The sequence below is a fragment of the Leuciscus leuciscus genome (assembly GCF_965113295.1).
Source record: "Leuciscus leuciscus genome assembly, chromosome: 17".
Classification (NCBI taxonomy): Eukaryota; Metazoa; Chordata; class Actinopteri; order Cypriniformes; family Leuciscidae; genus Leuciscus; species Leuciscus leuciscus.
Genome location: NC_138741.1, coordinates 7,454,152 through 7,481,160, shown reverse-complemented (window position 1 = coordinate 7,481,160; position 27,009 = coordinate 7,454,152). Strand labels below are relative to the sequence as shown.

The 27,009-nt window shown below is 40.2% G+C and overlaps 2 protein-coding genes and 1 long non-coding RNA gene across 3 annotated transcripts in view; 2 read left to right on the top strand and 1 right to left on the bottom strand.

The window, feature by feature from the left end:
- tmem63c (transmembrane protein 63C) overlaps positions 1–7,062 on the bottom strand; it is a 55,275-nt gene extending 48,213 nt beyond the window's left edge. Inside the window, exon 1 of the mRNA XM_082143750.1 lies at positions 6,921–7,062. The gene's annotated coding sequence lies outside the window, so the exon portion shown is untranslated. The remainder of the gene's footprint in view (positions 1–6,920) is intronic.
- Positions 7,063–7,779: 717 nt separating this feature from the next.
- Positions 7,780–14,922, top strand: zdhhc22 (zDHHC palmitoyltransferase 22). The gene is made up of 3 exons (XM_082142206.1): positions 7,780–7,962; positions 8,946–9,503; positions 11,539–14,922. Exons 2-3 carry the CDS (start codon positions 8,948–8,950, stop codon positions 11,823–11,825), a joined length of 843 nt encoding a protein of 280 aa, XP_081998332.1. The 5' UTR covers positions 7,780–7,962; positions 8,946–8,947; the 3' UTR covers positions 11,826–14,922.
- Positions 14,923–21,074: 6,152 nt separating this feature from the next.
- Positions 21,075–22,406, top strand: LOC309479775. The gene is made up of 2 exons (XR_014199432.1): positions 21,075–21,713; positions 21,820–22,406. It is a non-coding gene; the product is annotated as an uncharacterized lncRNA (long non-coding RNA).
- Positions 22,407–27,009: the final 4,603 nt, after the last annotated feature.

The following is a 27,009-nucleotide window of genomic DNA, read 5'->3' as shown; positions in this document are numbered from 1 at the left end:
CTGCTCACATCTGCCCCTTCCCTCACATTGTATCAAGGAGGTTAATATGCTTTTGGTTCATATTTGTCACTGATTAAGAATGAAGGTCAGAACTGGAGATGATAGTGCATTGCTGTGGAGACCATTGGTAAGATGCTAAATCATGATGTTTTATAGATTGCTATCATGGCTTGCTCAAATTTTCTTATTCTAAAGCTGATAAAAATCCTAAAATGTCACTGAATCCAATCAGAGATTGCAATCAAATTGTCTATACATTAATGCACGCTAGTCTAGCTCTGCTAACTTGACTAACAACATAAACTTATTATGTAAAAAATAATGATTTTTTTATGAATATTTTATGGAGGAGGCAGAAATGCATGGCTGCGTCCAAAAACGTAGGCAGCTGACTTGTTGCCTCGCTGCCTTATCAGGCAATGACTTTGTAGGCATCGTAATGATTATGGTTAATGATCTACAGCAAAACAGAGAGAGCTTTGGTGATAACTAAGCAAATATTGAATTACTACAATAGTAATTTCTCGCTAGAAAAGACATCAAGTGGAAAATTTTGGTCAAAAACACACATTTACACACAAACTGAGCACCAACGTTCAGGCGCCATCATTTATCAGTTTTCCGAAGCATCCTTATTTTGCGTTAGTTTCTCAACCACCATTAAAAATGGCAGAAGAAGAAGAAGAATGGTGCATTTTTGCCACCTAGGCCACTGGATGACACACAGGAGTAATGAAGTCCCTTACATTACTGTTAAAGTTACTTAAACAAAGGTTTGTTTTTAGCACTTGGATACAACGGTTTGCTCTAACTGTCTTCTTCAAAAGCTGATAAATACAATTTAAAGCAATAGAGATGTCGCTTAAACAAATCAGCAATTGCGATCAGATTGTCCATTCCAGACTACACTAGTGCACTCTAGTTTAATTCGACTAATTTGACTGACCACATAAATATATCATGTTTATATATAATTGTTTACATTTTATGTATGTTTTATTGATGTGGCAGAAATGCCTATTTTGCATTAAAAATGGCAGAAGAAGAAGCGATTGGTGCATTTCCTCCGCCTACTGGACTGGATGACACACAGGAGCAATGGCGTCTGCCTAAAATGTCTTAAATATTGGGTTGTTTTTGCAGTTAAAAATTATCAGCAAGTTGCATGTAGTTTTTTGGTGACACACTTTGGTGCTTAATTTAGTGTTCATTTGAGTCACAGTGCTACTGAATTCTTTCTAAATTATCTTCTGGTTTTGGAAAGACATGTAATATAAAATTATTTTACAGTTTTTCATCATACTCTTACTTGGACAACATTTCAGTGAAATCTGAATCGAAATGAACTTGAAATGATGATCAATGAGTGAGATGCTTTAGCAAGCACTAAAGCATTAAAGGGGCATCTCTGTGTCAGCGATCTTCATGATACCTTACAAATAATAATTCTACATGAAATTCTATATTATATGATCTTTACTGTACTGTTGCAGTTTTTACATTATATCAAGCAATGCAAATAATGTTAAAAGCATATTAACTTGATGAGACTTTAATGTACTAGGTTATTAATATAAACATTAAAAAATATTGTAGTGTTGCCTGTTGATAAAGCAAGGTAATGCTGATTCATTCGCTTTAATCCAGAAACCATGCAAACATCACAGTTATTTGGAACATGAAAACCAAACACAGAGAGGAGATTTTGTCTGCTTATTTAAGAGGTCCGCCACACGCCACTGTATACCACTAATATTTCTCCTGTAATGAGAGTAGTAAGGACTAGGAGCTGAAAGAGACATCAGCCAAAAGCAGGTGTTTCTTCTGATGATTTATTCATGATCCAATTATGAGCTTCAACCAACATTCTGTCACAAGTGCAGTGACATTTCGAGTACTATTAATTGCTTTATACAGTCAGTTTGGTTATCATGCACTGGTGAATATCATTCCAAGATGCTCCATTTAGATGGAAAATCTGAGTGGTGCCATAGCTGTCTTATCCTTGATAGATGGACACTGGCCATTGGTGAAGACAGCAAATGTCAGGCATTTATCAATTAGTGGGAGATCTAATTTATTTAATTTTTTTTGAAAGATAAAATTTTTTTAATCTTTCAAATGCCACTGAGGATTAGAATCTTATTTAAGCTTGATATACCTTGTGATGAAGTTGTTTGCTCTTTTAAAGGTAATACCAGCATAGTTGTTTGCTAATGTATGTTGTGATTCGACAGCTGGTGTGCAGGTTTGTAACTGCTTTTTTTTCCCCCTACCTGCCATTTTTATTGCTTCATTTTTTTAAATCTGGCATGAGACAGATGCCCTGTTGTTATTGTGGCACAAAAAAATGATCTGATTAAAGATCTGATTTACACTGAAGACTGATCTTATTGCTGTATCACACCTTGTTAGGACATGGAATAAGACCACATTAGCTGACTGGCTAAACCAGCAAGAGCCCGCTGTTTCATTAAAGCAAAAGGAACACTTTGGTCAACTAGCTTTATCATCTTAGTTTTGCTGGTGAACAGCATAGTTACACTAGACAAGCAAAGACTGGTTGCTGCATTGAAGTTGACTAAGAAAAGCAACATATAGGCTACCGGTGTTAGCATTAGCATACATTAGCCCAAACTTCCCTCTTCACAACAGCAGCAAACCCTAAAATTCTGCCCTAACAGAATCCCTTTTAAAGGGGTCATATGATGGTTCTAAAGTATTTGGTTTAATGCAATGTGTTTTAGGGTTAGGGTTAGGTCATTATTTTACACATACTGTACATTATTGTTTCTCCTCTATGCCCCGCCTTTCTGAAACGCGTCGATTTTTACAAAGCTCATTGTTTTGAAAAGTGTGGTGTGCTCTGATTGGCCAGTGATCCAGAGCATTGTGATTGGCCCAAAAACCTTAAGTGGGACGGAAATGTCACGCCCCTTACATTATTTGGAACATCAGCTCCCAAAGCAATAATGACAGGTGATAATGTCCGAACTACAGTTATCAATTCGAGGCTCTAGCCCGAATCATTCTGAACCCGAAAATGCAGATGACCAAGCTGATCGTTCAACTTTGCCAGTAGTCCAGTCATTTTAAGCCAAAATGGGGGTCAACCTTGAACAAATTGCAAAAGAAGCAAACTCAAATGATTTTGTATCCTCAATATGTCCCGAGTAAGGAAAAAAAAGAATCCCATTAGGGGAAAGTTTAGAAAAAGACCCAAATATAGCCTATTCATACGCCTATTCTTTCTTTTTCTCACGTGAATAGGGTAAACATTTTAACCTTTAGATATCACCATGAAAATTACTGAGTTGATTACTTACATCAAGACAAACAAAAAATGTATTACACGTTTTTTTTAATTGTTTGTTAACATGGACAAACGGTGCATAATCTAATTACGTATGTGCTAATTTGCATAACTACCACAAAAGATCTAAACATTGGGTATAGCCAGGTGAACATGTCTTGTTGAATCTTGTTGACATATAACAGTAAAATACTTAATGTTAAGGTCTGAATGGAACCCATTTAGGCAACCCGAGCATTAATACATAGAGGCAGGAAGAAGTACTTTAGAAACCAGCCTTTATTAATTATTATTGCAGAGATGGGGTTTTGGGGCTGGGTCCGTGGGACTGTGGGACTGTTTCTGGGTGTTCACTTTTTATTTTACCTACATTTTGTCTTCTGCATTCTCCTTACCATTGTCTCCTGTTCTTCCCTCAGACTCGTCCCCCAGAAACAGTCCCACGGACCCAGCCCCAAATCCCATCTGTTAAAAATTAATAAAGGCTGGTTTCTAAAGTACTTCTTCCTGCCTCTATGTATTAATGCTCATGGGTAGCCTAAATGGGTTGGTATATGTCAACCAGATTCAACAAGACATTTTCACCTGGCTATACCCAATGTTTAGATCTGTCGTGGTATTTATGGACATATTGAGGATACAAAATCAGTTGAGTTTGCTTCTGTTGCAATTTGTTCAACCTTTTTACATAAAATGACTGGACTACAGCGCGACTGGACCAGAACATATCAGATAGGTAAGGTTGTATTGTGGACATAATTACTGATTATAATGACTTATACAGGGTTTTTTTCCGCGTCGCGCCGCGCTACGGGGGGAGGGAGAACACTATGTAAACATAAAACCATGTCTGCATTTGTGATCGTAGAAACGACAAGAAAGCGCCACTCTATACTACTCAAAACTCGCATTTGAATAGTCAGTAGCAAATTCTTAAAATATGAAAACATACTTACAGGCTGTGTCTGTGAGTCAGAAGCGCCAGACTGTACTTGCAAAATTGGAATTGCCCCACTTTCTAGAATCAGCCTTTGTCCACAGCCGGCCTTGTAGGCTATGGAAGGCCAAAAGGGCCAAACGTGTGAAACTGTCGTGTAAACACATTATTTCGTCTTAACACGCAATTTACGCGTTAACACGCCATTTAACATGGAATTACGCGTTAACGCGTGTTTCACATGTTTTGGCCCTTTTGGCCTTCCATAGCCTACAAGGCCAACTGTGCACAAAGGCTGATACCTTTTGGCCTTCCATAGTTACCACGTAATCACGTGTTAATGCGTAAATTGCGTGTTAACACGTAATTACATGTTTACACGACAGTTAAACACGTTTTGGCACTTTTGGTCTTCCATAGTCGAGCGCAGTTGCTCTCCACCGACTGCGCTGATCAAAAGCACGATGGGAAACAACTTGCTGACGACACAGCTTAATTCTCATTGGTTTACACAAACGTGATGTTTTAATCTCTTTTAAAATGTTTGATTTTAAAACTCTGATATCATGTTTTTATGTGTATAGATTATCAGTGAATATTCCCAAATTCTCTGACAGTGCGATCTCTTTATGGGTTATGTGATGTCATTTTTATAAAAAATATATATCTAAAAGCACATGTCTGTATTAAAGTAAAATGATTGATAAACACGTCTTTGGAAAGGAATAACAAGTACTTTGGGTTTCTTGCTCATTATATTTATTTTCATATAAAAGCAACCGTAACTAAATCCTACATCCAGTTTATCATCAACACGGCGCATGAGCGTGAATCCCACGATATCCGCCTTTGATCTCGTAGGTGTCTGATCCACTACGATAAGAGAGATGCACTTTTTTCACTCCTCCCCTCACTGCAGCCGCCTACTCTCGCATACACATCAGGCGAGGCGAGGCGCATCTCAAACAAGCCTATTAACACAGCGAGAATAAAAGTTACACCTTCTTTCTTTGCGTATACATTTGAAACTCTGCCCCCCACACACTGACGTAGAGATGTGGGGGGGTGTTTGAACGAAGCGTTTTAGGAAGGCGTGGCTGAGCCTTAACTTTTATAAAGAATATATCTTTAGATTTGACACTTTGAGCTTTGTAACTCTGCAGATATTATACTTGCACTAACAGCTACATAACACACTAAAGAAAAAGGAAACAAGAAATCGCATCATATGACCCCTTTAAGATGCCAGTTACAGAAAATTAAGCAGTAACACATAAGCAGTCAAAAACACATAAATAACACAACTTTCTACTTTTATTATTCCCCTCAAGGCGCATGCAAAGCATTGCTGGGTACTGAAAACCCCCTTGACAACAATGTTATAATATGTATGTAAAAAGAACTTTATTCATAAATTCTTTGCTAAAATGTTACAATTTTGCGAAAACATTTTCAGAACATTAAAAGATGTTGTGCGTTGTAACATCGTTTTCATACCAATTCACACTTCCTGCCAGAATTCTCATTCTCGTTTGGATGGTTTAATGCATTTTGGACATTTTTCTTTTGAGGTATTTTTTTTAATGAATTGCTTTCAATCACAATGATTATTCTTATAAGAGTCTCACTGTATGACTTTTTATTATTATTATTATTGAAAATGGCATAAATTAAACGAGGTACACAACAAATACTACCATGATGTCTAAATCTAATAAATGTGTACCTAAAGCATATTTAATTCATATTTAAATAATTCATATTTAATAACAATGTTATATCAAAACATGAATATAATTCATTATTTTTATTAATATTTTGCAATATTGAATGGGGGAATTAACTTAATTGTCATGAAAAAAATAGGCTTCATTTAATTTCATTTAAGCAATATAAATGTGTGTGTGTGTGTGTGTGTGTGTGTGTGTGTGTGTGTGTGTGTGTGTGTGTGTGTGTGTGTGTGTGTGTGTTGATATGACCTGCACGCGTTCATGACAGGTTCAATATTCACCCTCTAACCTACCTGTTAAAGTAGCCTAATACTTTTTGAATCTTTGATTAGATTAGAGACTATCTTTCTAATTATGAAAGTTATTATGCATCATCACGGCTTCTTGGCAACAGCGTGGAGAAATCTATCCGCCCCCATCCTCTGATTTGTAACGCGCAGCTTTGACTTGTTCCCCATTCAATACATTATCCAGACATTAAACTCCCCGCTGTCAGCATGTGCGCACTCATACAGCCATTATCAGCAGCAGCGGAGCAAACAGAACTTTAAGAAGATAATACTACAGGATCCCACAATAAATGCACAACGTGCGCACTCCCATGGCACAATAAAACATCGGGGCTCCTGGTGATGTTTTACACGAGACGGTAAACAAACAAGCCAAAGAAAACCAATCTTGTGCCATCACAATGCACATTTAACCTCGAACGGTTCAATTATTTATGTATCACCTCCTCCTCTATGTTTAGCACCCATGCATTGGTCTCTGCTGCAATAGCGTTTTACATACAATTGCTACAACTGTTAAAAACGCCCACTTTTAAAACCCGTTGAAGTTCAGAATTAATCATGGAATCGTTTGTTGAATCATTTCTTGTACGATATAACTGAGAACAGTTCATCGGAAGCGATGTGAATATAACAATAGTGCGGCTTACCTTTGAAACACCTCCTGTGGTTTATGTCCGGTTTGATGCTTCAGTCTGTCTGCATCAGCACCAGCACACACGGGGAGCGCCCTTCTTAGGGACCGTCGGTGAAGGGACACTCCATCAACAAACACGAAAACTAAAGGGGTCGTGCGAACTATAAAGTTTTGACTGTTTTTCCGCGGATCACAGATGTGAGCTTGTTAGCATGGCTCACATCATAGAATGCTAACTTTGTCTTAAGGCATGATTTTGTCTGAATTAATCAATGGAGAGAAAATTAAAGGGATAGTTCACCCAAAAATGAAAATTCTGCCATTGTTTACTCACTCTCATGTTGTTCCAAACCTGTATGAGTTTCTTTCTTCTGCTGAACACAAACGAAGATATTTTGAAGAATGTGGGTAACCAAACAGTTGACGACAACCATTGACTTCCATGGTAGAAACAATACTATTGAATCAAGGGTGCCCCAAAACTGTTGGGTTACAACATTCTTTCAAAATATGTTCCTTTGTGAGCAGAACAAATACATTTATACAGGTTTGGAACAACTTGAGGGTGAGTAAATGATGACAGAATTTTCATTTTTGGGTGAACTATCTCTTTAAATAAACGTATCTGCTAAAAAATTAAGCGTTGGTTTGCACTGCCATCTGCTGGAGAAAGTTGTACGTGCATCCATAATAATGAAATGCACATTGTGGAGGAAACACAGTATGATTCGGCGGTATACAAAATAGGGATATAAAATCACAAAGCAGTATTAAAGATTAAATAAACATACATAACACAAGTGTAGCTATACAGGTTTGTCTGTGAATCTAGTGAAGCTGGGTGATGATGTTGTACCCACACCAACAGGCGGCGGTGCTAAACCACTGAGAGACATTGCGAAGAGATGCGTGCTCAGTGTTACAGAATGATAACTGATTTAGTTTTCTGAATGAATTACATGTGGGTTATTATCTCCTAGCACGAGGGTGAGGGATGAGCTCGAGCTCCAGTGCTGCTGATCCATCGGCTCCTATTCTGGTCTAACCGGCGTCAGGTAACCGAGCAATATCCTCATCCTGCTCAACAATAAGCGTCTGTTTCAAAGATATGTGTCGGGCCTCATAATTCCTTCATCTATTCATTACAAACCCTGTTTATAAAACGTTAGTTTGTATTAGAATTTAGTATTATTTAGACCTCTAAGAAACATTTATGTTCATCACATCCTTCTCTCACGCATTTAGCTTCATGATCATCATTAATAAAATAAACACATGCTATGCCTAAAGCCTATATTTACACCCTATAGGATGTAAATTATATGATGTGTAACAAATAGTGGTGAGTTTATTTCTGTTGATATCGAAGCGATAGGGTTATGTGTCTGTTCTTTGATATAAAAGCTGATGTGTGCATATTTTTTCCACGTTAATACTTTAGCACAGTTAAATGTGCAGAGACTTTTAAGCAGTCTGTAGATTTAGGCTATTTATTGCTTAACAAAAAAAAAGTGTAAACACTGTGGCTGTCAACATTGCTTATTACAAGTCAGACTTAGCAACATGGGCTCAACCAATTGCGTGAGTTTGGGGCGGGGCTATCTGTTTTGCCGACCAATGGAAGACCGGGGAGTTATGCATCACCGTGTAAAATATATTAAAATATAAAAATCTATATTTCCAATTATTTATTTTTATTATTTATTTATTATTTATTATTTTATTTCCGATTTTTTTTCTGACGACACATGTAGACAAGACAAAGTATTTCAGTTCAGTTCGTTTGGACTAGCTTGATAATTGCAGGCACAGTATCTTTGTTTATTAACAGCCAGTCAAAAGTATCTATGTATTTATGTAATATCCATGTAATATCTATTTAAAAAAAAAAAAGTTTAAATAGAAAAAAAAACTGTTCCTGTTCCAAAGTTTACAGTTTCTTTCATTATTATAGGGATGAACTATTGATACCAAATCCAAGATGAAATATATGATTTTATCATCTTCAGGTGACTATTTTGTTTTATTAATTTAACAGGTATGTTGTTCAAGATGGTGAAACTCAGACTACTCAACACGATTGCACCTGCATACTTCTACACGGCAACCGTGGTCACGTTCGCCCTCTACTTCCTCCTCTTCATGCCCACTGTATTCCAAAGGCAAGATGTGATGTTAAATCCCACCATGCTGACCCACACGGCTGTCTTTCTATTCTTCATGGGGAACGCGCTGGGTAATTACACAATGACTATATGGTACCCATCTGAGAGTGCCAACGAAACAGTTATTCCAGTCTGTTCACCCGACTGCCCAGACAGAATTGACGCACACTACCTCCTGAATGGACGCCACTTCTGTAAAGTGTGTAAGAAAGTGATTTTAAAACGGGACCACCACTGCTTTTTCACTGGAAACTGTATTGGGAATAGGAATATGCGCTACTTTATTATGTTCAGCATCTATACGTCCTGCTGTTGTCTCTATTCATTGGTAATCGGGGTGGCGTATCTTACGATGGAGTACTCCATTTCCTTTGAGAACCCACTGACATTCCTCTCTCTTCTGCCACTCTCGACGGGTTACTTCTTCCTTGGTAAGTTTAATGCTGGGTTCAGACTACACGATATTTAATTCACAGTGAAGACTAGCACGATCCGTTTGATGAAGGGTATCGTGGTGATTCGTAAACGACAATGTGTTTTTAGGATGTGAAACTGTCCTACTCTACCCGCTCCGAGCAGGATTTGAACTGTCTCCGGCATGGGAGGCAGGTGCTAACAAGGATGCTAAAGGCTGTAGTCTCTTGAGGCCAGGGGAGTGAGGTTTGCCTACGTCCGTTACACTCACCCTCTAAACTGGTCACGGCACCTAACCCGGGTCGCTGGCATGGGAAGTGGGCTCGCTAACAAGGCGCAGTCTCTAGCGTCAGTCGCTAGTGCACCTCTTGAGGCCAGTGGAGTGAGGTTTACACGCACAACTTACTGGCCTACAACAGTTACAGATGCAAGAATCGATTAGGTTTGTTCGACTTGAAGCGGCGCTGCCCAGACCGATCAGTGTATGACATCAAAGTACAGTGAGAACGATTCGAAAACATACGGAGCCGTCTGCTCTCTAATCGCTCTCATGGTAGTTTGATGTCATACACCAATTGGTCTGCGCAGAACCTCTTGAAGTCGAACACACCTTTTGTTTAATCTCGTATAGTGTGTCATAGTGGACGACAACTGACGACACGCCTGCAATGCTTCACGATGTCATGACAGAAATACTAGCATGTTTTCATTTTTTTCGATCCTCCACGACGAGTTCTGTAAAGTTGACCAATAGGAGCACAGAAGCTCTTCCGTACACAGCTTTCAAACATGGCGAAATGAGAGAGAGAGAGAGAGAGATGATTTGAATTTGGTGCTGCTAGGTGGAATTATGTAATGGAGAAAAGGTTCGTGGAGCTATGGAAACAATACTCCAGCCTTTATGATGTTTCCTCGAGGGATTACCATGACAGAGTGAAAAAATAAATGCTGGCGAACAATAGTGGAGGCACTTCGCAACCCGGTGAACACTGGAATTAGCATTAAGCTAACACACCGCTTTTGTAGTTTGTTTACGTTCTTGTTTCCGGAAGTCAGTCGCTAGTTCTGCCTTCTCAATGACATCATGCACGTCGTTAAAAGATGGCACGCGATGATTGGTCGGAATCATTAGCTACGTTTACATGGACACAATCGGAATGAAATCAATCCGATTGATGAATCCGAACAAAGTGTTTACATGAATGATAAATAAAGTAATCGGGTTGATGTGCGCGTTTATATGTCACAAGTTTCAAATCGGATCTGATGTTTTTGACATGCGCACACTGCACGAATATACAGAGTTTCCCGCTTTTCGCGCATAAATGTTCTCCTCTATTGGTTCTTTATTTGTTTTAAAAAGCAGACGTAATTCGTCTCTGGTCATAATTTAGAGCATATTAACCGTTTTGCCGTGCTGCTTACTGATCACGCAGTAAAAATGCCCCTCCCTGCGGCCAAAACCAGTCGTCTGTGGATGAGAATCCAAAACAAAGACTGGTGGGACGTTGTCCTGCTTCACTTCACAGACGCGCGAGTGAAATTAGAATTTTAGAATGACGGGAAACTTATTAATATGACACTTTATTAAACAGGAAGAACAGCTCGTTCCGCGCGTCATACGTCATTACGCTAGAACTTTAACGTCATTGCACATGCGCAGTCCTTTCAGTTTCGGTTTTCAATCCGATCAAGTGTTTACATGTTCTCTCGATCGGATTACAAAAGGGATAAACCACCCCTTTCAATCCGATCGAAATTTCATTCGGATCAAGCTCAATCGGATCGATTAAGGTGTTTACATGAAGGTTTTTTAGTCCGATTGAGCCGTCAATCCGATTATAAGTGTCCATGTAAACGCAGCTACTCCTGACATGTTTCTAGTCCACACCACGACAAGAATTTAGGAGTCACAATCATATAATCTGACACAGTGACTATCGTAACAGACAAACATATCGTGTAGTCTGAACCTGGCATAATTCAACCTTGCTTGAGGCTTTCTTGATTTTTGTCAAGGATGAGACAGTTGTTTTTTGTTTTGTTTTTCAGGTTTGATTTCAGGTCTCCAGTTCTTCCTTGTTGTAATGCTGTACATCTGGCTGGGTATCGGACTAGTGAGCGCCGGCTTCTGTTGTCAACAGCTTCTGCTAGTAGCCCGAGGGCAGACCTGGTGTGAGCTGCAAAAAGGGTATTTGTCAGAGAGTCGGGGGACCTGGCGTGCCAACCTGACCGATGTTTTTGGTTCCCGTTGGGCTCTGGGCCTTTTCCTCCCAGTTCAGACTGTTGAGAGCGTACCTGGGAATTGGCAGGTCTACCATGATCACAAACATGACTGAAAACCCTATCAGTATGTTTATCATAATTTGACCTGTGTGGACCAGATATTATGTGTGATAAGGGCTTCAGTTCATATGACTTGTATAAGCCTGTGCAACTGATCTACCTTTTTAGTGGATTTCTGTCATCACCGTGCAAATTAGGAGAACATTATGTCACAAAGATGTGGTAACCCCCCATATCCATGTCCATCAGCACTGTCCTGAAACTTAATTTGAGCCCTAGTTCAGGGCAGCAGTGAATAGCGGCGGTAACTTCAGAGAATGAGGCCAGGATTAAAGGATGGATTTACAAAATAACACACACTAGGTAATCAGCACTGTTACACAAGTGTCCTGCTAAATTGTGGGTGACTTTTAGTTTAGTTAGAATTTGAATTTAATTGGCCACTTGTCACAGGAAATTTAATTATTTAATAAAAAAAAAACAGGTAATGCATTGTGGGAAATGTTCTTCCACCCTGGTCCACGAAAATGTATTAAATATGACAAAATATTATTGTCACAATATATCACAATACAAAAATGCAACAATATGTATTGTGGATAGTGACAATATGTATTGTGTATAGGAAAAAAATCAAGTTTACAGAGTTTTAGTGTCAGTACTACATTAAACTACTATATATAATGTTGAATATAATGTATAATAATGCAATGGGGGAATATTTGTGGGTCCTGATAATGCCAAATATCTTATGTTACCAGTAAAAAGTGGCCTAAACTATTTTAAATATATCTAGTCAGTGACAGAGTGCAAGAATATTCATCTAAAAAATAATTCTGTATTTTCAGCTTCAGAATCATGAATATTTTTATTCTGATGTCATCGTTGCCCTGTGCACTGTGTTACCAGCACCAAGTCTAAGCCCATTCATTTACACCCACAATGTAATATCAAATTTAGCATTTTAATCAACAGTACATTTTTTGTTAACCCTTTACCATATTATGTCTTGGAGTATCGCAATAATATTGTATTGTGAGTTCAGTATCGAATCATGACATGAGGGTATCGTTACACCCCTACAAAATATAAAAAATTAATACAAAAAATAAACATACCAAGTACACCACCCTTCAAAAGTGGTGCAATACCTTTATTCAGCAAGGATGCATTAAACTCAAAAGTGACAGTAAATACATTTAAAATGTTATTCTTTTGAACTGTGTATTCATCAAATAATAGTGAAAAAATCTATCATAGCTTCCACAAAAATATTAAGCAGCACAACTATTTTTAACATTGATTTTAAAATTCATTTTAAATTGTAATAATGTTTTACGATATTAACGTTTTAAGGTATTTTAGATCAAATAAATGCAGCCTTGGTCTTCTTTAAGAGATTTCTTTAAAATAAAAAAACTAAACTAACTTAAAAAAATAAAAATAATAATAATAAAAAAAGCTTACTAACCACAAATTACTGGTAAGAAAATGATCAAGAATTAAGTAAAAACACTCCTTTAAAGCGATTGCTGTCTCAGAAAAACATCCAAGGCAGAATGATGCTTTTGGCACATTATGGGAAGTTTGATTCAGATTTGGTTCTGCAGAGTTATGTGGAGTTATGATGAATCACGATAAAACAAGAGTTGCATGAAGATGCACCAGAGCGGCGTCTTTGTAGATCCGGTGAGAAATACAGTAAATATATGCATCTCTACAGTAAAGCATGGAGGAAGAGTTGTCTTTTTAGCTGCTGGTATTGTCGTGCTGCTTCACTGTGAAAAGTCAATGAAAGCTTTGGAATATAAGAGAATATTACAGAATGGCTTCCCACAATAGAAAAGTTGTTATCTAAAGAGGAATGATCAGATGTTATTTTTTAACAAGACAACGCTCCTGCCCACACTGCAGAAGAAGAAGTGGCTTAAGAACAAGTCCATCAGGCTCATGTTTTGGCCAGGCCCGAGTCCAGATTTGAAACCTATAGTGAATATTTGGTCTCACATTAAATTTGGGAGACATTTTCCACTACTCATGAACTGTTTGAAGCCATTTACATTGAGTGTAACAACACTGACTCTTCTTCCTGTAAAACGCCTTCTGCAAGTTTAGTCACATGGCTTAAACATTTAAAGAAAACAAAGGGAAATGCTATCCTGTACTAAATAACTTTATCTATCTACATTATTTGTGCAATTCTTGCTAATTTCCACACCAGTGATTTGTGGTTAAAATGGTAAAATGTGCATTTTAATTCCACTTCCATTCAAGATTTGAATTTCTGCATCCTGTTTGCTACCTCAACTAAATTCAATTCAAACTAATTTGAGATACTGAACTGGAATGTGTCCATTTCTGAATTGAGCACACACCGATTTAGCGGTGTGCGATATCACGATTTTAGATTGTGAACGATTAAAATGTCTCCACAATCTGCTTTTGTTGGGAAATTGTAGTGTCATGCTACAGTGCACAGTCTATCAGTTGCAGTTCTGGCACCTCCGTCCAAATATTGTGTACAACACAGCGTACATTCACATCAAATGTTAAACACGCAAGGTTAGGGTTACGCTCACATGACATTGCAGTTTTTCACCATCGCGAAAGTTTATTATTTGCATGCGTTTTAAAGTCTTGCCTGTTCTGACATAAGCTTTTCTGAGCACAAATCCAAAGTGCACGCATTCTAAAAGCCTGTCACACAGCGCGCGAGTACCGAACTAAGTTTTCTTTCCTGTCTTTTTGTGCTTAACCTGTCCAATACATACAAGGTTTACATAAACACAGTTGTTTATATCTTAAGTGAATGTAAACTGTTCGGATGCGTGTCAGTATATTATGATTATGCATGTGTTTCATTATATTGGATCTGTGCATTAGGTCATAAAGTGACAGCAGCCTAATAAACCTACTGCCGTCTGTCATTAGTGTTAATCAAAAAACAAAATACAAAGAGAAAATCACTCACTGCTGTTTACTGAATAACTTCAGTAGCTTTAAGAATCAGTGTATATTTAATTCACAGTGAAGTCTATGTAGTGTTTTATTTTGACATTTGTTTAATAATTTTTTGAATGCTACTGTTACAGTAAATGCACCAACTGTAGCTGAAACTAGTAATGCACTATTTATTTGTATATTATATAAAATTTGTCCTATTATTTGAAATATTGTAATATTTCGTCTCTGTTCTTATTTTTACTAACAAAAATAAAATAATAATAATGATTCTTTTTTTCTTTTTTATACCTTGTAAGGCTAAAAAAAATTATAGGGAAATTAGTTTGGATGAACTGCTCAGTGACTTGCAAAATAGTCTTCAAAACCAACATGAAAAAGAATAGTTATATGATCGTGGATCGTGATCCTGTCTGAAGAAAAAAAAATATTAGAAAGATAATTATAAAAACTTTATTTTATTACAAATCATTTTGAGTTTGGTGCTATATAAAAATGTTATTTACATTTCCCCTAGACAACGGATTAGCTAAAAAAAATTGTGGTGATTTACAGCAAGCAATAGTTGTGTGTGTATTTTTTGCTGTGTTCCCTTATTCAACACGGTCAAAGTAATTAGTAATAATGGAGGGTCACACTGTTCTGTAACTGAAACCCTCTTATAAAACAGCAATCCACTATTAAGTTTCATGTCAGTGTTTAAATTATTATAAGTGCACGCTTGTAAGTGCTTCGCTCTCAATCCTGTTTGATGTTTTGAAACATGGTCCTCAACATCCTTTGGCTGTAGTTGAATTGAGAATCATATCTTATCCAAACACCCAAACCCTTCACGTCTATCTAGACTGGATTAGTTGTCTATGTTTGGCTTAGTTGTTCAGAAACAGGAGTTTATTTCCATTGCCAATTGCACTATCAATGATAAGATTATATATTTTTTATATATATATATTAATTTTTCTACCACCTACTTAGCAGTTATACTCTTGTGAATTAATACATCTGTATTTGATGCATGGAAAATATGGAATACAATATGAACCTACATTTTCTGTGATTTATTTATTTGTAACTAATTAGGTTACTCCTAACAAGGTGATATATTAAGGTCTGGGTAGGCAAACAATCAGTTCCCTTTCGTGGTCACTACGAGTTACGTCAGTGACGACGAATGGGGTTTCGCTTAGAAAGCCTATCATCTTCGAGTATATAAAACGAGCCAATGGCAAAGAAATGCCATGGGTCTGCGGAATTTGCATAGCGTAACTACGCCCCAACTCGTGGGTATATAAGGAAGTACGCCGGCAACATGCAGATATGGTTTCGCTTCGGAGCCAAGTTTTCACTTCACTCCACAAGCCAATTCTGAGATCTTCATTCTCCACTCTTCGACACGAGCTTCTCTCCAGGTGTTGGTGTGACGGTGAGTTCCAGCGAGTGCACATTCCCTGCTGATCTGTGCAGTGATCTGCCAGTGTTTGTGTGTTCATATCCCTGGTCGCTTCAACACTCTGCGGAGACTTTTCCTCTCACAAAAGAGCTTGCACGCGGCACGTCTTTTTAAAGATGCCTCGCCCGTGCACTTCTGGTTGCGGTCGCGTTATATCTGACTCTGATGGGCACAATCGCTGTCTTGCGTGTCTGGGCGTTGACCACGCTAAGGCAGCGTTTGTGGATGAGTCATGTTCCCATTGCGGGAACATGACCATTGCACTGCTTCGGTCAAGACTCAATGATCTCGTTCGAGGGAGAGTCCCCTCATCCACACCCCGATCTACCTCCTCCACGAGAGCTGGTACTTCGGCTGGTGGCCAGGGTGACCTGAGGGTGACGGTGTGGAACAAAGTGCTATTCCACGCTCCACACCCCCCTCTCAAGCAGAGGTGGGCAGGAGTCCTCGGGAGATGAAGACTCGGCTGTGCTGCCGCCTTTGGGCATGCCAGCATTGCCCGAGTCTGATCCCGAGCTGACGGCCATGCTTTCCCGGGCAGCCGCGGCCATTGGGCTCGAGTGGTCCCCGCCACCCGGCCCTGTGCGCTCACGGCTGGACGATTGGTTTTTGGGCGCGGCCGCTGACCCCCGTCAGTATCCAACCCCAATACCTTTCTTCCCAGACGTGCATGAGGAGGTCATGAGGTCCTGGAAGACTCCCCTGTCTTCCCGTGATCGCTCGGCGACCTCCTCCGCTTTTCCTCCTCTCGATCAGGCCGTTGCCAAAGGGTGCACTGGGGTTCCCCAGGTTGAACGCTCAGTTGCGATGCAACTGTGTCCGCAGAGTGCTTCTTCCCGCAGCGACCCCTCCAAAGCCTGTAGGTTCTCCTCCACTCTCGTGGCGAAGGCCCATAGAGCCGCGGGGCAGGTAGCCGCCTCACTGCATGCCATGGCCACTCTGCAGGTCTACCAGGCCCAAATGCTCAGGGACATGCACAAGGGGAGGACTGACCCAGGGCTCTTTAATGAGCTGCGTGCCGCCGCCGACCTTGCTCTCCCTGGGCCATCACCTCCCTGGGTCAGGTGATGTCCACATGTGTGGTCCAGGAGAGACACCTGTAGCTAAACCTGGCCGATATGCGGGAGGCCGAGCGAACCCGTTTTCTCGACACCCCCATATCCCAGGCTGGCCTCTTCGGTGGAGCAGTCAAGGAATTTGCCAAGCAGTTCTCGACTGCCCAGAAGCAGACTGAGGCTTTAAAACATGTCCCACGACGAGCAGCACCCTAATTTGGTCAAAGAAAGAACTGACACACCCATCTCTGAGCACACAGAATTCTCGGATGACAGTGAGCGCCACTCACGAGCCTCGCCACTCTCGTCCCCCTCTGTCGCCAGACCCCTGCCAGAGCACGCCCCCGTGGAACGCTGGTCCTTCCCTGGCTTCCTCTGGCAGGATGCGGCTAATGACCGTGCCGCTATGCCACCCACGTCTGGGCCGGTCATTCCGCCTCGCTGCACCACCGAGGGTACGTCTGTGGTTCGCTTGACCCCGCTGATACAGTTCCTGGGAGCCTGGCTAGAACTTCCCAGACTGTCCCGCTGGTTCGCGAGAACCATCAGGCTCGGCTACGCGATTCAGGTTGCGCGGTCTCCTCCCTGCTTCAGGGGAGTCCGCTTCACTATGGTCGGTCGCAATGCCCCTGTCATGAGAGCGGAGGTCGCCACCCTACTGGCGAAGGGTGCGATCGAGACTGTCCCTCCAGCCGAAATGAAGTCCGGCTTCTACAGTCCCTACTTCATTGTACCCAAGAAGTCCGGTGGGTTACGACCAATCCTGGACCTGCGCGTCTTGAACCGCTCCCTTCACAGGCTGCCGTTCAAAATGCTCATGGCCAAACGCATTTTCGAATGTGTGCGGCCGCAGGATTGGTTTGCAGCGATCGACCTGAAGGACGCCTACTTCCATGTCTCCATTCTACCTCGACACAGACCGTTCCTACGGTTACCAGTACCATACCAGTACGCGGTTATCCCATTCGGGCTAGCCCTGTCTCTTCGCGTCTTCACGAAAGTCGTCGAGGCAGCCCTTGTTTCTCTATGGGAACACGGGGTTCGCATCCTGAAATATCTCAACGACTGGCTGATCCTAGCTCACTCTCAAGACCAGGTTTGCGAACACAGGGACCTAGTGCTCCGGCACCTAACTCGTCTGGGCCTTCGGGTCAACTGGGAGAAGAGCAAACTCTGCCCCGTGCGGTATGGAAATCGACTCGGTTGCCATGTGCGCACAGCTTACGAGCGAGCGCGCGCAGTCACTGCTGACTTGCCTCCGTCAATTCGAGGGCAAGAGTGCGGTTCCTTCTATTTCAGGCTCCTGGGGCATATGGCATCCGCAGCCGCAGTAACGCACTCGGATTGCTTCATATGAGACCGCTTCAGCTTTGGCTTCGCGATCGAGTCCTGAGGTGGGCATGGCAACACGGCACGCTACGAGTCACAATGACTCCGACCTGCCATCAGACCTTCTCCCCGGGGACAAACCTTATGACGAGTGGATAGTGCCACGGATAACATACCGAAGTCGACAGTCGTGTACTTTTACGTGACAGAAGGGGTACGCCGCACCACAGACGTGTGACACCAACATGTGACTCCAACGTCGCACCACAGCACGCCGCACCACAGACGCGTGACTCCATCGTTGCACCAGAGCACGTCGCACCACAGACGCGTGACACCAACGTGTGACTCCAACGTCGCACCACAATAAATTAATATCTATTTTTCGCCCTAGCTTTTCTTATCTTTCCTTTGTTGTCTTTCTAACCAATCATTCTTTTCTTGTGTTCTGCTGACATTGAAAATACAATTGATACAGATTTTGTATTGTATACAAAGTTGTGTATGTCATTAATGTCATCTCTGAATGGTTTACGAACAGAATTTTTTTAAATAATTCACTCACTTTCTACTGGATATGAGGACTATGCAAATTATACACCATCAAAGTCACAACTTTTTGCACAAATATTAACAACAACTTTAAAGTTGAACAGATAAATTAATGAATTGTAATCTATAAACATAATATTCTGGAATGTGTCATTCTGAGTTTTTACTTTTGAAGGTGGTAATAATTGTAATTAACACAGTTGACCATAATGGGCGAATACACAATATGAAACTATTCACAATATTGTTTATAGGAGAAGGTGACAAAAAAGTAATTTAATAGCCTATTATTTTAAAGAATCAACAATGAAAAAATATAAGACAGGGAAATAGTCTTTTACTCACAAAATACAAAACAATGTTCATGTTCAAATGTTCAAAACTAGGGCTGTCAGTGTCGACTATTTAATTTTTGGTCAAAAAGATAGATCTGAAGTGAACAATAGCCTTTAGTATGACTTAAATACATATTACAAATGAGGCAATATAATTGGTTCAAATAAAGTATTAAAAGTAATTAATTATATTGTTTTATTTAACAACACTTAAAATACATGAATATGCCTTTATCCACATACAACTGACAGCCTATCGCGCCTTTATCACACTTCTACGTTCAAAAAGCTTAAGCAAATAGTAGCAGCCCCCAATCAGGCAAAATTAATCAATGAGGCCATTTTTTTTAATGTATTTTATATAGGCCTATACGTTTTTTTTTTATATAATATATTATATATAGCCTAAGATTTATCTTCATTACCTAGAGAAATAATTAAACAAAAAGTAGTCAAAACACATCTAACAGAACACAGCCAAAGTTGTTTATTTTTTACATTGTGTTCTTATTTTGTTTAATTAACGAAATGTCAACCTTCGTCTTTATAACAGAAGATACAATACAACAATCTTCACATGTATAACGGATTGTCACCTTATAAACAGTCCTTTGTGTGGTGGAATAAGCAATGCTATGCTATGGTTACCGGTAGTATCTTAATTTAAACTTTATTTTATTATTTTATTACAGTAGTTTATTAACTATTTATGCTAACTCAACTAATTTAAAGAGCTGGATACTAATTACTATATAAATAATGTCAAATATTAAATGTAGGCTATTGATTAGAGTTGCCATAGACTAAAGGATTTTTATAGACTAGTAGTCATTAATTTAAGCAATTAGGACTAATCGCACGTTTATATTCAATCCTGGGTGCATGTAGGCTAGCCTATATTATGCGTTCAAGCGCATGCTTAAAACTTGCCGCAAAGCACCGGCAAAAGTAGGCTAATGATATAATAAATGTGTCTGAAAAAAATAATGAAGCATTTTAATTGTTTATTAATGAACTAGTCTTTTATAAATCAGTGTAGGCTGCCTGCAAACATATACATCTCCGCTGTAATGTAGGTGCGCCTTTCATACGGACAGGATAAATCAGATGGTACCGTACGTATTTGCTTTCGATTAGATTTTTTTCGTTGATGGATATTTTTTTTTAAAAGCTTTATATAGATAGTTATATTTCTCATGTCTGTGAGGCTTGTCTATACACTGTTTTTCAGTTCATTTTTGAGACGCGCTCCAATAGAGATCATGAAAGCGCGCCCTGTTCGTTTTATTTTATTTTACAAAAGCACAACGTTTTCTTGCTGTTGTGAGTTTACACAAAACAAAAAGTAGTTGCGACTGATGTATTATTATTTTCTGTAAGACCAGAAATGATGGAGTATTTTAATATTGTTTCCACTCAGGGCCGGCCCTGACCAATTTGCTGCCCTAGGCAAGATTTTACCTGGCGCCCCATGCATCACAGCCCATTTCACCCCGTCATTGTGTTCATGATTTAGCATATATATATATATATATATATATATATATATATATATATATATATATATATATATATATATATATATATATATATATATATATATAGGCCTATATACACACACACACACACACACACACACACACACACATTACAGCCTAAACACAAATACCAAGAGCATTACATAGCATTCAAGTCAAGTCCCCATTATCTTTTATAGCACGATTTACAATAAAGATTTAATGTGAACTTTGCTATTTTGAATAAACCTGTAAATAAATATCATTACTATGCCATAAAATGTACAGGCCAAAAGTTTGGAAACATTACTATTTTTAATGTTTTTGAAAGAAATTTCTTCTGCTCATCAAGCCTGCATTTATTTGATCAAAAATACAGAAAACAATTTAATATTGTGATATATTATTACAATTTAAAATAATAGGTTTTCAATTTATTATACTTTAAATTATCATTTATTTCTGTGATGCAAAGCTGAATTTTCAGCATCATTACTCCAGTCTTCAGTGTCACATGTGACATCCGGTCTATCACATGATCCTTTAGAAATCATTCTAATATGATGATTCATTATCAAAGTTGGAAACAGTTCTGCTGCTTAATATTTTTTCATAACCTGTGATACTTTTTTAGGATACTTTGATAAATAAATAGTAAAAAAAAATTTTTTTTAAATGTTTTAAAAATAGAAATCTTTTGTAACAACAATATACACTACTGGTCAGTAATTTGGGGTCAGTTGTTTTTTTTTGTTTTTTTTTTTTGGTTGAAATAAATCAATACTTTTATTCAGCAAGGATGTGTTAAATTGATAAAAAGTAATCGTAAAGATGATTTATATAATTAGAAAATATTTTTATTTTATTTTAAATAAATGCAGTTCTTTTTAACATTTTATTCATCAAATATATTAGGCAGCAGAACTGTTTCCAACACTCATAATAAATCAGAATATTAAAATGATTTCTAAAGGATCATGTGATAGACTGGATGTCACATGTGACACTGAAGACTGGAGTAATGATCCTGAAAATTCAGCTTTGCATCACAGAAATAAATGATAATTTAAAGTATAATAAATTGAAAACCAATTATTTTAAATTGTAATAATATATCACAATATTTATTATTTTTTCTGTATTTTTGATCAAATAAATGCAGGCTTGATGAGCAGAAGAAACTTTTTTCAAAAACATTAAAAATAGTAATGTTTCCAAACTTTTGGCCTGTACTGTATCCCCACAACTGCACAACTGTAGAGTAAAACATTAATAAAAAAGTGATAATGAAAAATGCGTCTTAAAACTGACATGATTGTTACAAAACCACACAGTCTGGGGACTCTGGAGAACTCAGAACAACTGCTAACATTAAGTTTAAGGTAAAAATAACTGCCATGAAATTATAGTATCTTACTCCTATGCCATAAATTGTTCATTCACTACATCACTTTACCTCTGTCTTTATCCCCTTTTATCCTCTTCTCTTCTTTTTGGCACTGTATCTATCGCAGACTATGCTCATTTATAATGTGTCATGTAAATTCGGCCTTCCGTCACAATCAGGAAACTTTCACCGCGTCTAGAACTGGCGCGAGCTGCCAGGCCTGTTTCTACGAGCTGTGTGTTAACAAAAGCAGTGCTGTCTACATTGGATGCGGAGTCGCGCACGCTACACAACAAATTACCAACAACTGATCGCGCGCGCGCTCTGTTTCTGACGCACTTCAAGCACTCGATGGGCGGGGGACGATTGGTGAGCCGGACTTTTTTTCTTTTTTTTTTGGTAGTATTTCGAATTAATGGTTTTAAAATAGTATTATATATTAAAAAAAATTTAAAAAAAATAAATAATAATAATTCACTCGTTCACTCATTCTGGCGCCCCTATGGATGAGTGGCGCCCCTAGCATTTGCCTATACCGCCTATGCCGCGGGCCGGCCCTGTTTCCACTGTTGATAGGAAAATGCAAGTGATGGCACCGGCGCCGTCATGCAGTGCGCGCTCCACACTCCGCACAAACACTTGGATATGCGCTTAATAGGAAACATTTATCCAGGTTAACGTTAAGGCCAATTTATACTTCTGCGTCGAGTGTACGCCGTAGTGTACGTCGTAGGCTACGCACGTAGGCGACGCCGTCGTGAGCATTTATACTTCTGCGAATGTCTGTGTTGCTCTGCAGTTACACCGCCGAAACGCTAGTTGGCGCGGGTGGGTTTTAATGTTCCAGTTCCACTGTGTTTACATTCCTCGCGGCTGTTTTGAGTTTAGGTTTCTACGAGCAATGGCGACTGAAGGAGTCATACAGATGGCTGTATTTCCGCACTTCTTCAAGCAATCTCTCGGTCACTTGGTCTATTTCCATGGCTCTTCACTGATCTTCGGAATTTAAAAATGGCGGGCGGACGGTGCAGAGTGCAGAAGATCATTCCGGAAATGCGTAGGAGGAAACGCGATGCTATCCAGCCGACCAATCACAGATCTTGCGGTCCGCGTCGCCACATTTTTGAGGAGGTGCGCGTCAGGGTACGGCGAAGGGTACGACGTATGGTACACGTCAATGCGTATGCTACGCCGTACCTTCTACGCGCACCCGACGCAGAAGTATAAATTGGCCTTTAGAGCGAGCAGCCATGCCAGACGGATAAGTCCTCTTCGTGTCTAACAAATCAAATTATGTTGCATTTTCTTGCGCCAGTTTGAAAAGGGTGGCTGAAACACTTAGCTTATACAAACGCCCAACGCTGGTGTTTTACTTTAAATAAATTCGTTTAGTCTTTAAAATAAATATTGTTTGTGGGATCATTAATGCCACAATAATTTGTTTATTTTATTGGCTACTTTTATTTTTCATTTTTGTTTTGCACTGAATAGCCTACCATTTAATAATCCAGTTTGATGTGTTCATTTAGACTGAATTTTGGCAGTTAAATGACATCTATAGATACAGATTTTATTATTCCCATCATTCCAAACCTCAAAACCTATTGATTTAGTGATCACTTGATCTGTTTTGTAGCACTATAATAACCCTGATGTGGAAATTCCGTTTTACATGTCAACTTTATTTTGTTGTTGGCATATATGTGCAGTTATGTTAAAAAATCTGCTGTTTTCATTGTTTTGAGATGATGATGTTAAATTATTTTAATTAAAAAGTTATAAAATAACATTATAATATTGGGACGACGTGTGTATCAAGCGTCTTATTAGGCGACGTACTGAGGGACGACGTGTGTATCAGGCGTCTTATTAGGCGACGTGCCTGGTTCAGACGTTATGATTTTTTATACATTTCTCACGTACGCCGTCGCCACGTCGCCGTAAGGTATACGTTACTACTGTGACGTCGCCGCCGGTCTGTCGTTTGATGTCTCTATCAATCCCATTCAAAAATAGACACGGACTGACGGCGACGGAAGGGTAGACTGCTCCTTTGCCTTCTTCAGTGTAGTCTTAGAAAAGTCACTATCCACTCGTCATACAAGCCTTAGTTTTCTACGGGCCGGAGTGCCCTTAGAACGAGCTTCTCGGCATGTTGTTGTATCAACAGATGCCTCCACCACGGGCTGGGGCGCCATGTGCAATGGACATGCTGCCGCGGGAGACCTGAACCGTGCGGCTGACGAGCTGTCTCGGCTTCGGCCTCTCCCTGGAGAATGGAGACTCCATCCCCAGACGGTTCAGCTGATTTGGGATCAGTTCGGGGACGCACAGGTAGACCTGTTTGCCTCCCATGACTCGTCCCATTGTGACCTGTTTTATTCCCTGACCGAGGGCACGCTTGGCACGGATGCACTGGCGCACAGCTGCCCGCGGGGCCTCCGCAAGTATGCGTTTCCCCCAGTGAGCCTTCTTGCGTAGACCCTGCGCAAGATCAGGGAGGACGAGGAGCAGGTCATTTTGGTTGGCCCGTATTGGCACAACCGGACCTAGTTCCCCGAACTAGTATTCCTCGCGACAGCACCTCCCTGGCCAATCCCTCTGAGGAAGGACCTCCCTATGGCACCCTCGTCCCGATCTCTGGAACCTCCACGTGTGGCTCCTGGACGGGACGAGGCAGGTTTGAGCTACCATCACTTCCGATAGAGCATCGTCCACGAGACATGCCTATGCGTTGAAGTGGAATCTCTTTGTCAACTGGTGTTCTTCCCGTCGTGAAGACCCCACGAAATGCCTGATCAGTGTCGTGCTTTCCTTCCTGCAAGAAGGGTTGGAGCGAAGGCTATCTCCCTCCACCCTGAAAGTGTATGTTGCCGCCATTGCCACACATCACGATGCAGTTGAAGTTAAGTCTCTGGGAAAGCACGACCTGATCATCAGGTTCCTGAGAGGAGTGAGGAGACTGAATCCTCCTCGCCCTCCTCTCGTTCCCTCTTGGGACCTCTCAGTGGTGCTAACTGCCCTGCAGAGTGCTCCCTTTAAGCCTCTGCAATCAGTGGAGCTTAAGTTCCTGTCAATGAAGACAGCGCTCCTGGTTGCATTGGCCTCCATCAAGAGGGTAGGGGACCTGCAGGCATTTTCGGTTGACAAAGCGTGACTGCAATTTGGGCCGGCTAACTCTCACGTGATCCTGAGACCCCAGCCTTGATATGTGCCCAAGGTTCCCACCACTCCCTTTCGAGACCAGGTGGTGAACCTGCAAGCGCTGCCCTTGGAGGAGGCAGACCCAGCCTTGGCACTGCTCTGTCCAGTACACGCCCTCCGCGCTTACGTAGACAGAACGCAGTGTTTCAGGACCTCAGACCAGCTCTTTGTCTGTTATGGTGGGAAGCTGAAGGGAAAGGCTCTCTCCAAGCAAAGGTTGTCTCACTGGATAGTGGAAGCCATTGCTTTGGCATACCAGCAGCAAGATCGACCGTGCCCCCTTGGTGTGAAGGCCCACTCCACTCGGATTGTGGCCTCCTCTTGGGCTCTAGCGCATGGCGCCTCGGACATCTGCAGAGCTGCAGGCTGGGCGAGACCTAACACATTCACGAGATTCTACAGTGTACCAATGTTCCAATAATAAAACATCTCCAGTTAACCAGCAGAGCATTCATTTCGTTCGTTTGTTAAATAAGAGACGATCTAGCGCTGAAATGTGTTTTTTAAATCAAGTGATCAAAGTGCTCATTGCCGCTGCAATCAGTGGCGCTGATACAGTGTTTTCTTTTTTGGCTCGCGCACACGCAGTCTTCACTCGCACGCGCGCTTCAATACGTTGCGGAGACTCTCTATTTGTTCCGGTGAAATCACGAAATGCGTCTCCCTGCTTGATATACAACCACTGATGAGCATAATCGGTAAAAAAAAAAAAAAAAAAAATGTACGAATGCGGATTAGAACCCAAAACCTCTGACACGCTTGACTTAAGTTCAAGTTCAGCTGCCAGTGCCGTGGTGGACATGGAAGTCTAGTATTTTAATGCCAACTGCAAATCTTGCATATCAAGTATTAAGTATATCAAGTATATTTATATGAGGCTATACTGTGTGTGTTAAATATTTCTGCTCAGTGTCAGATATTTCTCTGTTTTAAAGTAAAAGTCATAATATGAAAAGACAAAATTTTGATCTTAACTTAAAGGTACAATATGTAAAAATTTTCGCCGCTAGGGGTCGCTAACCTCTTACAATAACAAAGGCGTAAGTTGATGACGCAAAATTTCCTGCGGAATTATGGAACTTGTTGTCAAGCCGATGGATCTAATAATGTTTATGGATGAGTGAATACACTGATGTTTTTATCATGATATCAGCGCCACACGCGAGTCCCACGGATATAAAGGAATGGAGATTTCATTCTACCAAACGCAAGTGCTGTATTAGTGCTCACACAGGTCAGTGTATTAGACGAATTAAACTTGTGAGGTAACGCAGCGCTGTTTCACTTGCTCTACACTATCACACTAAACTGCATTTGAGTGTGTTAAAGTTATAATGTTATTCTATGTGTTAGTTTGTCTGTATGAGACTAGCAGTGAGCTAGATCAACATTAGAATAACACACTGATCATATTCTAACATTTCATCATGTTGAGCTATAAAACATT

Coding starts and splice junctions, on each gene's coding strand:
- zdhhc22 (XM_082142206.1), top strand. CDS start 8,948: ATGTTGTTCAAGATGGTGAAACTCAGACTACTCAACACGATTGCACCT. Junction 9,504..11,538: donor GACGGGTTACTTCTTCCTTG/GTAAGTTTAATG, acceptor TTTGTTTTTCAG/GTTTGATTTCAGGTCTCCAG.